The sequence below is a fragment of the Peromyscus leucopus genome, chromosome 5, assembly GCF_004664715.2.
Source record: "Peromyscus leucopus breed LL Stock chromosome 5, UCI_PerLeu_2.1, whole genome shotgun sequence".
Lineage (NCBI taxonomy): Eukaryota > Metazoa > Chordata > Mammalia > Rodentia > Cricetidae > Peromyscus > Peromyscus leucopus.
In genome coordinates, this window is record NC_051067.1 from 14749129 (window position 1) to 14762295 (window position 13167).

Here is a 13167-nt window from a genome sequence, read left to right on the forward strand (position 1 = left end):
ATTTATGTTCTGTTGTAGCGGCATCACTGCATGAATATAAAAGAGAAAGTGTATGTGAAGTATTTGTTACAGGCAGAATGGCCTAAAGGGCACCAACCAATTGAATCAGTGACGGAATGCTAAATGAATAGTCAGGAGGCCTGACTGTTCGAGGAAGTAGGACGGCATCATCAGGTGTCGACATTTGGCTCTCTGCATATTACTTTGGTTTTCACTGCTATAACAAAATGTCTAAGGCTGAGTAGCGTTCTAAAGAAAAGAAGACTGGGCTGGCAAGATGGATCACAGGTAAAAGTTGTCCCTGTTGCCAAGCCTGATGACCTGGGTTCTCTCTCCAGGTCTCACGTGGTGGAGGGAGAGAGCAGCAGATGGGGCCACAGTGATAGCTCTGTGCTGTCACAAGAGAGCATGCTGTGAGAGACAGGAGAGAGAGACAGACTGCTGGGGTCCAAGGGTCTTTAGTAGTTCCCACTGTGCTCCATCACCTTCAGTACCACCAAACTAAGGACCAAGTGTCCATCACGTGACCCTTTTAGAGACAGCATGTCCAGACCACAGCACATGGAACAGTGAGCAGCAGCTACCATTTTAAGCAGTTACTGGAGATTATGAGAGCAGAATGGTGCCTCACAGTGTATTAAGGACAGGAAGTATGGTGAAAGATAGTGTAAGCCCTCCATATCTGAGTCCCTAAAATGTTTGTAAAGGAAATTGTGTGGAAAATGTACTGATTGTTCCCTGTCATTTCCTCCCAATAATGCAGCATAGCAACTGTATATACAGCATTTACCTTGTAGGTATTTAGTCGTTGTTCTTAGTCTTTTATGTAAAGCACACAGGCGGGTGTGCCCAGGTTCTGTGTATGGATTCTGTGTGCACAGGTTCTCTCTGTATGAATTCTCTGTATGCAGGTTCTTTGTAAATGTACCATATAGAGAAGGGACTTGGACAGCCATGGCTTTTGGTATCCACTGGGATAATGGAGTTATCAGGACACCCTTGGAATACTTTGGGGATACTGAGGGATGCCTGACTGTACACATGATATTGCATTGGTTGGTCAAGGCTAGAGACCATGTTGTAAACAAGGTAAATTTTAAGTTACAGTGTGTGTGAAGTGGATTCATGTTTTCAGTAATTAAATGATACTTAAGTGTTTTATGGATAGAGTTGACTGGAAATTCAGTTTCGTTTTCTGTATTAATCCACTCAAAGGACAGCACCCTCAGCTTATAAGGGTCTCTCTGGGCCTGACCTGATAAAGGTCATTACCGTTTCAATACTACTACCCTGGAGGCCGGGAGAGACATCAGTATCTATCCTACCCGTGAGCTAGATGTGTGAGGCATTGTTGAAGAATGGAAAAAGTATGTGTTCAGATAATGTCTTTGTGCCTTCTCTTAGCTTTTTAAAAGTAAGTACAGGGCATATTGAGAAGGCTTGGCCGGGGAGTGTGATTCCCCAGAACTCCCATGGTGGAAGAAGAGAACCGACTGTTGCAAGTTGTCTGACAACCTCTACACATGTGCTGTGCTGCATGTCAGCACACACGCCCACGCCCGTGTGCGCGCGCGCGCGTGCGCACACACACACACACACACACTAGGGGTGGCGTGGTTTGTGTCCTAGCACACTATCCGTTACAGCTTGTCATGAATCACCACTTTGAACACAAGCGTGAGAAAGGCTTAAGTTGGGTTCTCAGAATTTGTGGTTTAAAGTGACAGATAACACAAGTACTAATGTCCTACTAGTTACTTGAGCACAGACTAGTGCTTGTGCACATTTAAAAGCTGCATGAGTGACACGAGAGCCCTCCTTAGCTACCTTCCTGTTACCGTGAGGAGACACTATGGCCAAGGCAACTTATGAAAGAAAAGTTTATTGAGGCTCAGTTCCAGAGGGTGAGGCCGTGGCCATCACGTCGGGGAGTATGGCAACAGGCAGGCTGGGCACTAGAATAGCTGAGAGTTTACACCTGAGCCACAAGGACAAGGCAGAGAACACTACTGGGGAATGGCATGGACTTTGGAAACCTCAAAGCTTGCCCCCCAGTGACACACCCTCTCCAACAAGGCCATGCCTAATCCTTCTCAAACAGTTCTACCAACTGGGGACCAAGTAGTCAAACATATGAGCCTGTGGGCTTAAGCATTACTGGATTTTGTAGCTTCTTTTTTTTTCTTGGTCGCTACTCCACTATGATTCTGAACCACACTTAGGAAAAGTAAATGAGCTCCTAGTACACTCTTGTCCAGAAGGTTAAATTGTCCAACGCTGTTGAGGATGTGAAATAACAAGAAGTGTTGCTGCTCTTGAGATGATTCAGCAGGTCAAGGCACTCTCTGCTACTCCTGACAACCTGAGTTCACTTCTGGTGGCCCACGTGAGTGAGGGAGAGGGGACTCTTACAGGCTGTCCTCTGACCTCCATATACATACTGTGTCATGTGTACCCGGTACCTTCACACATGCACCCTCACAAAATTAATAAATAAAAATGTAATAAAAAAAAAAAAAAGAGCTTTGTTGCTGGAGAGAATGTAAAATGGGATGGACACTTTATCAGACAATTTGGCAGCTTTTCACAAAGTAAAACATACTCTGACAATTATGATCCCAGCAGTCATGTTTGTGGAGACTGCCATGGATGCTCATACCAGCTTAATTTATGTCTGTCCAAACTTGAAAGCAACCAAGATGTTCTAAAGATGGGTTACGTGGATAACGATAGCACTGGTATAGTGGAGCATTATTCAGCCATGCAGAGTCACAAAGGAACCTTAGGTGTACATTGCTAAGTAAAAGAAGCGAAACTAAAGTCTCCGTACTACGTGATTCTAGCTGTGTGGAATATACTTCCATATTTCCATAGGGAAAGGCAGAACCATGCAGACAGTGAAAAGATCGGTGGTTCTAGGGTTATAACAAGGGAGCAATGACCAGGTAAAGCCTAAAGCACTTTTCAGTAAATGTGCCCATTGAAAAAGAGAGTCCGCCAATTATAAACAATCATTGAAAACTAATGTGGACAGCAGGAGTTACATTGTTTTAGTCTTTGAATCAATTTTCAAAGCTCCATTTTTAACATCTTTGGAAAAGTAAGATATAGCTTGTCTTCCTCTTTTGTTCTCTACCTTATTACCTGGGGACAAGGCTTCTCATTGAACTGGAAGCTTGCCATTTCCATTAGGCTGCCTGGCTGACCTCTGCCACCTCATCCTGAGGTTGTAGGCATGTGGGGGCTGGGGATTTGAATCCAGGTCTTGTTTGCAGAGCAAGCACTCTTATCCATCCAGCCATCTCCCAGTCCCAGAACATTTAAAAGGTTACTGTTCCTATTTTGTGTTTGGGTTAATGTAGCATCTCTAGTTTAACAGAATAGCCTCTGTTAGGTTGGGCTGGGAGTGGGGGTTGGGCTGTTATGTCTGCAGTTAGCTGGAAGTGGTTCTAGTATAACACCATTCCTTTAAACAGGTATCTAGTTTAATATAGAGGAGAAGCCAGGCAGCTCTATGGGCAGTGTGAGTCACTGGGGTGGGTCATGGAACTGAGCTTTGGGGTCTTGGGGAGAAAAGTCAGTGAACGCACCTCAAAGGCAGCTCTATGTGCTGCTTTTCTGTACATTCCTGGAGAAGTCTGTAATACTTAACACTTTTTTAAAGTTGTAAAAATACTCTACATTAAGTAAACATTCTTCCTGCATTCTTTTTCTCCTTTGTTGTACATACTTTGCTAACAAAAGCCTGCCTCTAGTATGTGGTGGTAAAAAGGAAATTGGAAAGCAGCAATATTGCCTGTACACTGGGCCCTGTGTCTCTTTTGAGACTCTCTTGTCATAGAGAAGGGGGACCATGGTTCTTTTCAGCTTCTGCACTGGCATGGAGAACAAGAACCAATTTAGAGAGAGGCCCCCGAGACAGGTCCTGAGTGGTCAGGCATTTCTTCAGGAATATGCAGACAAATTCATTCAGTCACCACAGGACTGACATGAGAGAACAGTAGCTTGCTCTGTGGAGACACAGCGCATGTTTGCAGCCATTGACTACAGTGTGTGGTTTGAGGGCACTGGAGAGGTGTCTCAGCAAAGGACTTGAGTTAGGTTCCCAGCACCCATGTCAGGCAGTTTCAGGGGATTCGGTGCTCACTTCTGGCCTCCACAGGTTCCTGCACTCATATGACACACATGTGTGCACACAAATAAAAATAATAGAAATACAATTTAGAGGGAATCTTTGAATTTATGTTATATTGTTTATTTGTTTGTTCAAAGGAAAGTTTGTGCTTTTTAGGGAGGTATTAGTAGTTCCAGCTAAAAGTAGCATAACACAGAGTGGTTATCTTCAGGTGAAAGGGATGACTGTAAGCTGTGAGCCCAGACCTCGTTTTATTATTCAGAAGTTAGCCAGCCTCGGGTGGTGGGGGTGCACACCTTTAATCCCAGCACTCAGGAGGCAGAGGCAGGTGGAACTCTGTGAGTTTGAGGCCAGCCTGGTCTACAGAGCGAGTTCTAGGACAGCCAGGACTACACAGAGAAACCCTGTCTCAGCCACCGCCTCCCAAGTTAAATAGAAAAGGTCGGCTACCAGAAATTAAGCAGGCTTTCTATAGTGATTCCAGTGACAGTGCTTAAGCATTACTGGATTTTGTAGCCTTTTTTTTTTTTTTTTTTGGTTGATACTCCACTATAATTCTGAATTACCATAGAATGTCTTTAGCAGGTGCAGTGACTTTTACCTCACACTTGGAGAACTGGTAGACTGGTTGCTTGTGTGCAGGTGCATGCATGTTTGGTGTGTCTGCATGTGTAAATGTGCCCTTTGAGCACACATGCCAGGCTGACTCTTCCCAGCTGTTTGTAGGGCAGACCTCTTTGTTCAGTATAAAGGGGAAGCTGTGCCAGGATTTAGTTCGTGAGAGCCAGGATCAAAGGCCTGTGTGGCAGTTCAGAGCTGAGAGCTGTAGGCTCTTGGAGATGAGAATGCTAGAGAGATGGAAGCTTGTGAGCTTAGCTCCTGCATCCTCGTGGAAGAGGAGAAAGTGTGCAGCGATCTGTGCGTTTCTTCCAGTGTTTGTGAGCTGCACCGTGGCTCTCAAGAGACCCTGTGCCTGCCAGATTGGAGCAGTGAGGCTAGCATTGCATTTATAGTCCTAGTGTGACCCTGAATCACTCCTGCAATATGGAATTGGAGGTTTTCTTTCATAGAGAGGGAGAGTGAAGAACTCTGGGAGTGGGGTAGGTTCCTTGGCTAGAAGCTGGGTTAAGAGGTGGTGGTCACGTGTGCTTCCCCTGCCCAGTGCTGTTCAGAGCAGAGGCTAGAAAGCCCTCTGATCTGAAGAGAACACTGAATTTGGGAGCTCTGGGCTTGCTTTGTTTCCACTTCTAAAGCAAGATGAGGAGGTCATGGCATCTGAAGCCACACGATAAATTCGAGTTTCTAAAAGTTTATAGGCAGTGGTATATCTGAAAAGGGCAGGGCACATGGACCCTGGGCTTTCCCCGGGGTGTCCTGGAGATATGGCATTCTCTTCACAGCTGTCTTATCATTTTCTTCCCATATTGACAAAACAGCCAGACCAAATCCGTTTGGAATGCCTGGGATGGTGCCACCATATGTTCCCCCTCAGATGCTCAACATTCCACAGACTTCTCTGCAAGCAAAGCCCGCGGTAAGGTATCCCCTGAGTCAAGTAGTGCTGTGGGCCTTGGATATGAACTTTCTTAAATTCTTAGGTTGATATATAAGGTAGATGCCAATTTGTCCAATTAAAAATGTCTGAAGAGGACACAGCCAGTCTAGGCTTGCCTCAGGTCCTACCAGCCCTGTGCACTGACTTGTGTTCTACACCTCAGATCCCACAGGTGCCCAGCCCAGGGGGTGCCCCAGGCCAGGGTCCATACCCATACAGCCTCCCTGAGCCTGCCCTCGCCCTGGATACTAGCGGGAAGAACCTGACAGAGCAGAACAGCTACAGCAACATTCCTCATGAGGGGAAGCACACACCGCTGTATGAGCGCTCCTCGCCCATCAACCCAGCCCAGAGTGGCAGCCCCAATCACGTGGATTCTGCCTACTTTCCTGGCTCTTCTACATCATCATCATCAGACAATGATGAGGGCAGTGGCGGGGCAACCAAGTGAGTATGCACAGTCACAGAGTGCTCCAGGTGCCGTGACCTGAGGGCTTCCTTAATTCTGCAGCTACTTGGAATTTATGCCAAAAGTTGTCTACCACAAGTGGGTGCTGTGTGTACCTAGAGGAGGTCTTTCCAGTGTCAAGTCTTGCTGTTTTAGTCCTGTGGCTGGAGATCCTAGGAACCTGGGAAAGTTTAACAGTAACTCAGTTATGTTACTTCTCAAATATGGGGGTTGCTGTGTGGCACCACAGGCTCATCATGTACACCAAGTCCCCTGACAGCATTAACTTCTGGGCTCCCTGCAGAAGAGAGCCCCGAATTTCTCCTCCAAACTCAGCAGCTCAAGGCACCATTCTTGAAATAACACCATTTGCCTAGCCAAAAGTATAGAATGCTGCCTGGATTCAGATCAGACTTCTTCCTAGAGAGCATTAAAATTCACAAATGCACAGTTGGTTAAAATCAGATGGCAGAAATCATACTGTATCCTCCTTTGCCCCCTAAAGTATTCTGATTGGAAGAAAGGGGACTAAATATGTTCCTGTGAGTCCATCTCCTTACTCTGAGCACTGTTTACGTGAGGTAACCAGCCAGGGCAGGCTACTACTGCATGGGTGCCAGCAGGGCTGGAGCCTGTTACATTTACCTCTGCCCTCAGACATAAGAAATTGGAGAGGTGCAGTTTCCAGCATTAATGCAAGTTTTCACTGGTGTGTCTACCTGCAAAATGGAAGCAGGTGTCTGCTGACCTGGGTCAAGTGTTTACTGAATCTGCACACCTTGTCTGGATACTCACTGGCTGGATGTGCAAATTCCAAATGAAGTTAAGAATTGTTTTTTAGTATTTGTACTTTTAAACGGGTTGTTTAGCAGGATGATAGGTTTTTGGTCTTTTGAACCAGAATCTCTGGGTTGCCACCCTAGAAATTTGCATTTTAAACAAGTACACTGATTCTCATCCAACCTGAAGGCAACTGGCAGGTGGTCTAAGAAGTTCTCTGTCTAGAATTCTGAGACATTCCACAGGGTCGGTAAGAACAAGGCATCTGTACAGGGAGCATTTGTTGTCAGTTATGAAACACTGGCAGAAGGCAAAAGAAGAAAGCGTTTGCTTTGAGCCTTGCAGTGACAGAGCTATGGAAACCAGGTCTAAGTAGTTGCTTGGATGAGGTGGATGGTGATTACCAGATGTGGAGGGGGAGGACATTGGGAAGAGTGCTGCTCTTTGGTTGGGATGAGAGTGTCTTCAGCTCTTTGCTGTTAAAAAAGACGGTGGCTAGCTGTTCCCGGGTTCTCATTACTCTCTTGAAGTTCCTGTGATCGTTCTCCAGAATGCTATCGTTTATTTGACTATTCCCTATACATCTTGTTCCTGCAAAGATGATGTAAAAACTGCTCATTCTGGCAGTTAATTGTTTTGCCAGTGTTGTGGATAAAGTGTCCTTCAGGAAGTTTGATACATACACAGACTCACATCAACGTTGGACTTGAGTTGTGTGACTCAGGAATTTAATTCCTTTAATTGGTGGCCTCATGTATGACCATGAATATGAAATTGTGTTAGAAATGTGAGGAAGGTAGCAGAGGAGGTAAGAAGCCTGTTCCTGAAGCCCTGTACTCCAAGCTTTGTGGTGGATGCTGTGATACAGTTTGGGTTTATAAATGTGGTGGTGGGGGTTACAGTCCTTAGGGAGGATCATAGGCTATGCAATGAATTGCATGTAGAGTGTGATACATGCAGCTCACGTCTGCATATGAGAACAGAGTCTTGTGTTCTTCGTTGCTCTGCACCCTGGTCAATAATGTAGTCCCAACTGTTCAGGAGACTGAAGCAGTATGGTCTTGTGAGCCTAAGTGCTCAGGCAGCCTGGGTAGCATGGTGAGACCTTGTATTCAAACATGAAGGCAATACCCGGTACAGTATCTCATTCCCATAGTTCTAGCACTTGAATGTCTGAGTTTGGAGGATTGCTATAGGTTTGAGGCCAGTGTGATTACATAGTGTTTCAGGCCAGTCTGGGCTGCAGAGTAAGATCTGTTTCTAAAACCTCAAGCAAAACAAAAATATTAGTAGGAATGGTAAGTCAGGATTTTACCTTTGATTTGGGCTTGACCAATACTGTGCTTTTAGGAGAGTCTTGAGGGAAAGGAAGTTTTCTGTTCATTTGTCCAAGAAATGTTTGGGCACTTGCAGTTTGGAAATGTTTGGGGAAGGAAGTGTGCTCTAATGGTGTACTGTGCTGGAGGACAGTCTACAGATGGCAATAGGGTCCCTCCCACAGGATGACCATGTGAGGAAATCAGAGAGCAGAGGACGGATTAAGTGCTGGTCTCTAGATCTGGCCTTGCAGAGCTGAGTGGACCTAGTCTGTAGAGATCTGCTGTTTTTGTTTGTTTGTTTGTTTTAAAAGGAGTATACTTCCTTTTTGGTGCCATTTGCCTCTGAGACAGACAGTTGAACTTCATAAGTCTAATTTTTAACCTGTCCAACAGGGCACTATCAACTCTTACAATTTCTATACTACAAAAAAACAGGGAAGAGAGTCCTTCCAGTTTCCTCATAATGTGCACATGACTCTCCTTGCCAGCTAAGACCCCCAAGACTACTTGGCTGTGCTTAGGGACAAGCACAATATACTCAGTAAATACTCACTAGTTAGGATGAAAAACTGCGGCACAAAACAGAATGTGGGTTCCTAATTTAGAAATATTTCCTTTGGTATATGTTGTGTGATACTGTATTTGGGAATAATAGCCAGATTCTGGTATAGGATGATCTACTGAGTAAATGGTCTGGTTTCTCCAACCTTAAATCAAGTAATCGTTGACTGGGGACTGTTACAGAAGAAATAGAAATGCAAGAAGAGTTTCCTGCAAATGATAAGGTAAATATTTTCGAAGAACAAATGATAAGGTCCTGTAAAAAATGGCAGTTAAGAGAACTTCCTGGGCTTCTAGAGGACTGGAGTTCGGTTCCCAGCACCCACATCAGGTGTCTCACAACCACCTGTAACTCTAGTACCAGAGGATCTGACACTTTCTTCTGGCCTTCATGGATATCCATGTACATGTCGTGCTCACACAAACAGATAAACACACATACACATACAAGTAATAGTAAAATATTTTAAATGGCAAAAGATAAGACACTTGTGAATTGGCAGTAACACTGATATCATTAAATATGTAAAAGGAAGGCCTCTTTCCCTGGGGGGATGAAATGCAGCTTAAAACCTTTAAACCATCAAATACTTGTTCTTAAAGATAAACAAAAAGAGTGGGATGCAGCTGAGACCACTCCTAGCAGGTCTCTACCCTTGTTCTTGGCCTTGCTGTGGCAAGGGCTGCTTGGTAGAGATATGTTATGTGCATGCATGAAGGTGAGTGTGGACTATTGTCATCAGGGACCATATGTACAGGAAACATCGCCTGTGCTGCAGAGATGTCCTAAAGAACTGCAGGTGCCCATGAGGCCACAGAGGATTCAGATGCTCCTAGCTGACTCCTGCGCAGATGGGCAGGCCATGCTGCCAGGTTTGTGGACAGCAAGAGCTGAACGTCCCCATGCTCTCTTTACTCCTTCACTGCCCTTTAGTTGTTTAATGCTCGCCTAGCATTTTGGTTTCTCTAGTGGGATGAATGGTAAGGTGACTCTGCCCCACCCTTCCCTTGGAGTCTTCTGTGGTGTGGGTGGCCACTTGCCACCCAGCCAGGACACCGGAAGAGGTGAACTGCATGGACATGCTGATGGAAAGTCTAGGCCTGAGTTTTAATTGGTGACTTCTGCACAGACTTGCACTTTTCTCGTGCATTGTTTGTGGAGGAAAACAGGCTTATCTGTGCCTTGGGTAGCAACTGAACCAGCCAGTTGTCTAGGCTTAGGACAGGTAGTTGAACTCCCCCCACCCCAACAAAAACAAAAAGAAGTGTTCTACTTTCTAACTAAATTATTCTCTCCCCCCATCAGAATAGCAACAGAGCATACTTCTTGCTCTACTTTTTGTTAAAATTTCAAAATCATCATCATCATCATCATCATCATCTGGCCTCTATTGAACCTTTGTAGCTATGTTTTGGACTAAAAATTACAGTTGGGTCTGGATTGGAGGTGTTTATTTTGTATTACTTTCAGAGGTTTATTTGGGCTTGTAAGATTTAAATCAAAGGAGACTAATAACTTGGATATTTTAAATTCTTCATTTATGCATTTTTTTCTAATTACCACTTTTAGTAGACAGAATTATGTAGAGTTAAAACTTTAGAAAATACAAAGAATTCCACACAGTGGCCAATCTAGATGGTGACCAGCCAAAGCTTGTAAATGCGCAGCACCTTATTTTTCTCTGCATATACTAAAAACCGTTTTTATAATAATGAGGTCTTAGGGACAGCTTGCCCTTTTCCTTTTTTATACTTTTCCTGTCCTTGACTTGATATGTTATTTAAGCATATTTGTGCATGTAAATAAAATGTATGAATACTTGATGTTTAATCAATAATGTGCTTTTGATAAATATTGCTAATTTTTTACTGGTGTTTTTAAATGTGTATGTAAAAGTCCTTATTCAGAGAGGTTGAACTTTTCAGTTTTGTGACTTTGTACAGGCTTGTTTTGTTTTGTGAACATAGATGTATGTCTTGCATGGAGCAAAGAGTCCAGTGTACTAGGATATACAGTATATATTGTTGATTTTGAGTTACAGTATCCTAGTAATATGGTAGTATTTCTTGCATAAACTCTCCTCCACCAATTCTAATAGCACATGATTCCCAGAGGATCACATCTAACCTGTGAAAAATGAGCCCAAGAAGGTAGGCTACTGAGTGCCAACATTCAAAGGCCTGCTGAGTTGCTTCTTGCCCTTGCAGGATCTGGGTTGGCATTTTTAGCTGTGGTTATGTAGCTTCCTGCTTGCCAAACCCCAGCACACTCAAATGTGGCTGGTGGTGGCTGGTGTGTGTGTGTGTGTGTGTGTGTGTGTGTGTGTGTGTGTCTGAGTTGCTTGTGAATTATATAAGCTAAGATGTCTGGAATAAATGGCAGCTGTCACACTGTTCAAAAATTAACTAGTGGAGCAATATAAAACTAAAACAATGATTTGATTTTTTAATGTAAAATAGCTGAAAGGTTTTGCTCACCTTTTTGACCTGTACTTTAGATTCTCTCTCTCTCTCTCTCTCTCTCTCTCTCTCTCTCTCTCTCTCTCTCTCTCTATCAATCAATCAATTTTTGGTGGCTAACAAAGAGAATTCATGTTTCCCTACTCTGGGGTTCAAGAACATTGTAGACAGGGTTGAGAGAAAGGTTTGCTTGTGCACCTGATGAGCTTTTTTCCATTGGTTGGGCTGGTGTGCCAGAATTTACATTTATATTTTGATTCTTTTTTTTTTTTTTTTAAAGATTTATTTATTATGTATACAATGTTCTGCCTGCATGTCTGCCTGCATACCAGAAGAGGGCACCAGATCTTATTACAGATGGTTGTGAGCCACCATGTGGGTGCTGGGAATTGAACTCAGAACCTCTGGAAGAGCAACCAGTGCTCTTAGCCCCTGAGCCATCTCTCGAGCCCATATTTTGATTCTTTTAACGTATTTCTGAGATCTTTTCATTGAGGCAATTCAGAATTTTATTTTTGGGAAAAATTTTTTGATCTTTATTTTTGACCTTCCCTGTAGCAAGAGAATCTACGTTCTAGTTGTTGTCAGCTGTTTCACATTAGTCTTATCACAGTAGGAAGCTCACAGGCATTGGTGTCTTGGAAAGTGTGAGCCAGGTCCTACTGCCACATGTTCTGAAGGGAGATCGTGGATGGGATGGGGTTGTTTACATCTAGAACACACTGCTACCTTCAACAGGTGCTTGTGACCTAAGTGTGACCTAAGTGTCACCAGTACAGTGCTGCCTACCAGCTCTCTGACAGCCTACAAAGCTTGCCCTGCCTCAAGGCCTTTCTTCCCCCTGCAGCTGTCTCCACAGAGTTGGAGTTGAAGTGACTACTTGCTTGCTGTATTTTTGCATGTATATTGCATCTGCAGATGGCTGTCTTATCACAGTATGTGGTGCAGTCTGGAATAATAGGTCAGGGACTGAGTCCAGCGCCTTTTTCTTGGGGGCTGAGGGGAAGATTTCCTTCTCTGAGCCTCAATTTGATCATCAGAGATTTATGCCATGGGATTATAGGTGAGATTCAGAGAGAGCTCATGCTGGCTGGTGAGACATCTGGTTCTAAAAATAAGCTTAAGGTGCTGCCAGTTGTGTCAGATGAGTTACAGAGTGCTGAACTACGTGTGTTCTTCAAAAAGCAAAGCATTTATTCCGGCCACATACTTTGTTTTCTTACATTGTGAAGTAATGGGTAGCCTATTGAAGTGGATTAGACCACTTGAACATTGGCTATTATTAAGATGCTTTCCAGGAAGAATAATGCTAGTCTGTCTCATGAGCATCAGGATGATGGCATTACTGTATTTTCAACTGATGGTATGTGTATAACCAAACAGGCACGTGTAGATTCTCTGGGGTGTTAGGTAGCATGGTACTGTACCTCGGCTGTAGAGCCATCAGGGAAGTGAGTCCCCTTTCCTTCTGCTTTCCTTCCTACTGTTGCCATTGGTTTTTGGGTAACCTCAGGCACCCCAGGAACACTGCACACACACACACACACACCTGTGAGTTCAGTGAGCATTCCAGGCAGTTCTGCTTACAAGCAGATTGAGAACCTTTGCTGTTTTTTATGTCACATAAGAGATAAGTAAGGTCTGTACCTTGGCTGTATACCACTGAGTGATTGGTTCATCATGCCCTGGGCCTCCCTCTGTCACCTGTGTCCCATCTCTGCGTTCTGGGTGTCTGTGGTTTTGGTGATGTGCCCTTTACTCTCCAGAGGTGACTGTGCTCCTTTTGCCTTTTGGTCCCCACTGTGTGTTTAGCTGCAACTGAGTTTTTACACAGTGGTGATGTTGTACAGAAGAGTGGTTTTCTCTGACCCTGGGAAGCAGCAGCGCAGTGGAAGGAAGCCCTTTACCT

General features: G+C 44.3%; 1 protein-coding gene across 1 annotated transcript in view; it reads left to right on the plus strand.

The window, feature by feature from the left end:
• Fam120a (family with sequence similarity 120A) overlaps positions 1 to 13167 on the plus strand; it is a 96757-nt gene that overhangs the window by 44054 nt on the left and 39536 nt on the right. Inside the window, exons 6-7 of the mRNA XM_028867661.2 lie at positions 5572 to 5669; positions 5854 to 6137. Of these exons, the coding sequence (XP_028723494.1) occupies positions 5572 to 5669; positions 5854 to 6137 (382 nt within the window). The remainder of the gene's footprint in view (positions 1 to 5571; positions 5670 to 5853; positions 6138 to 13167) is intronic.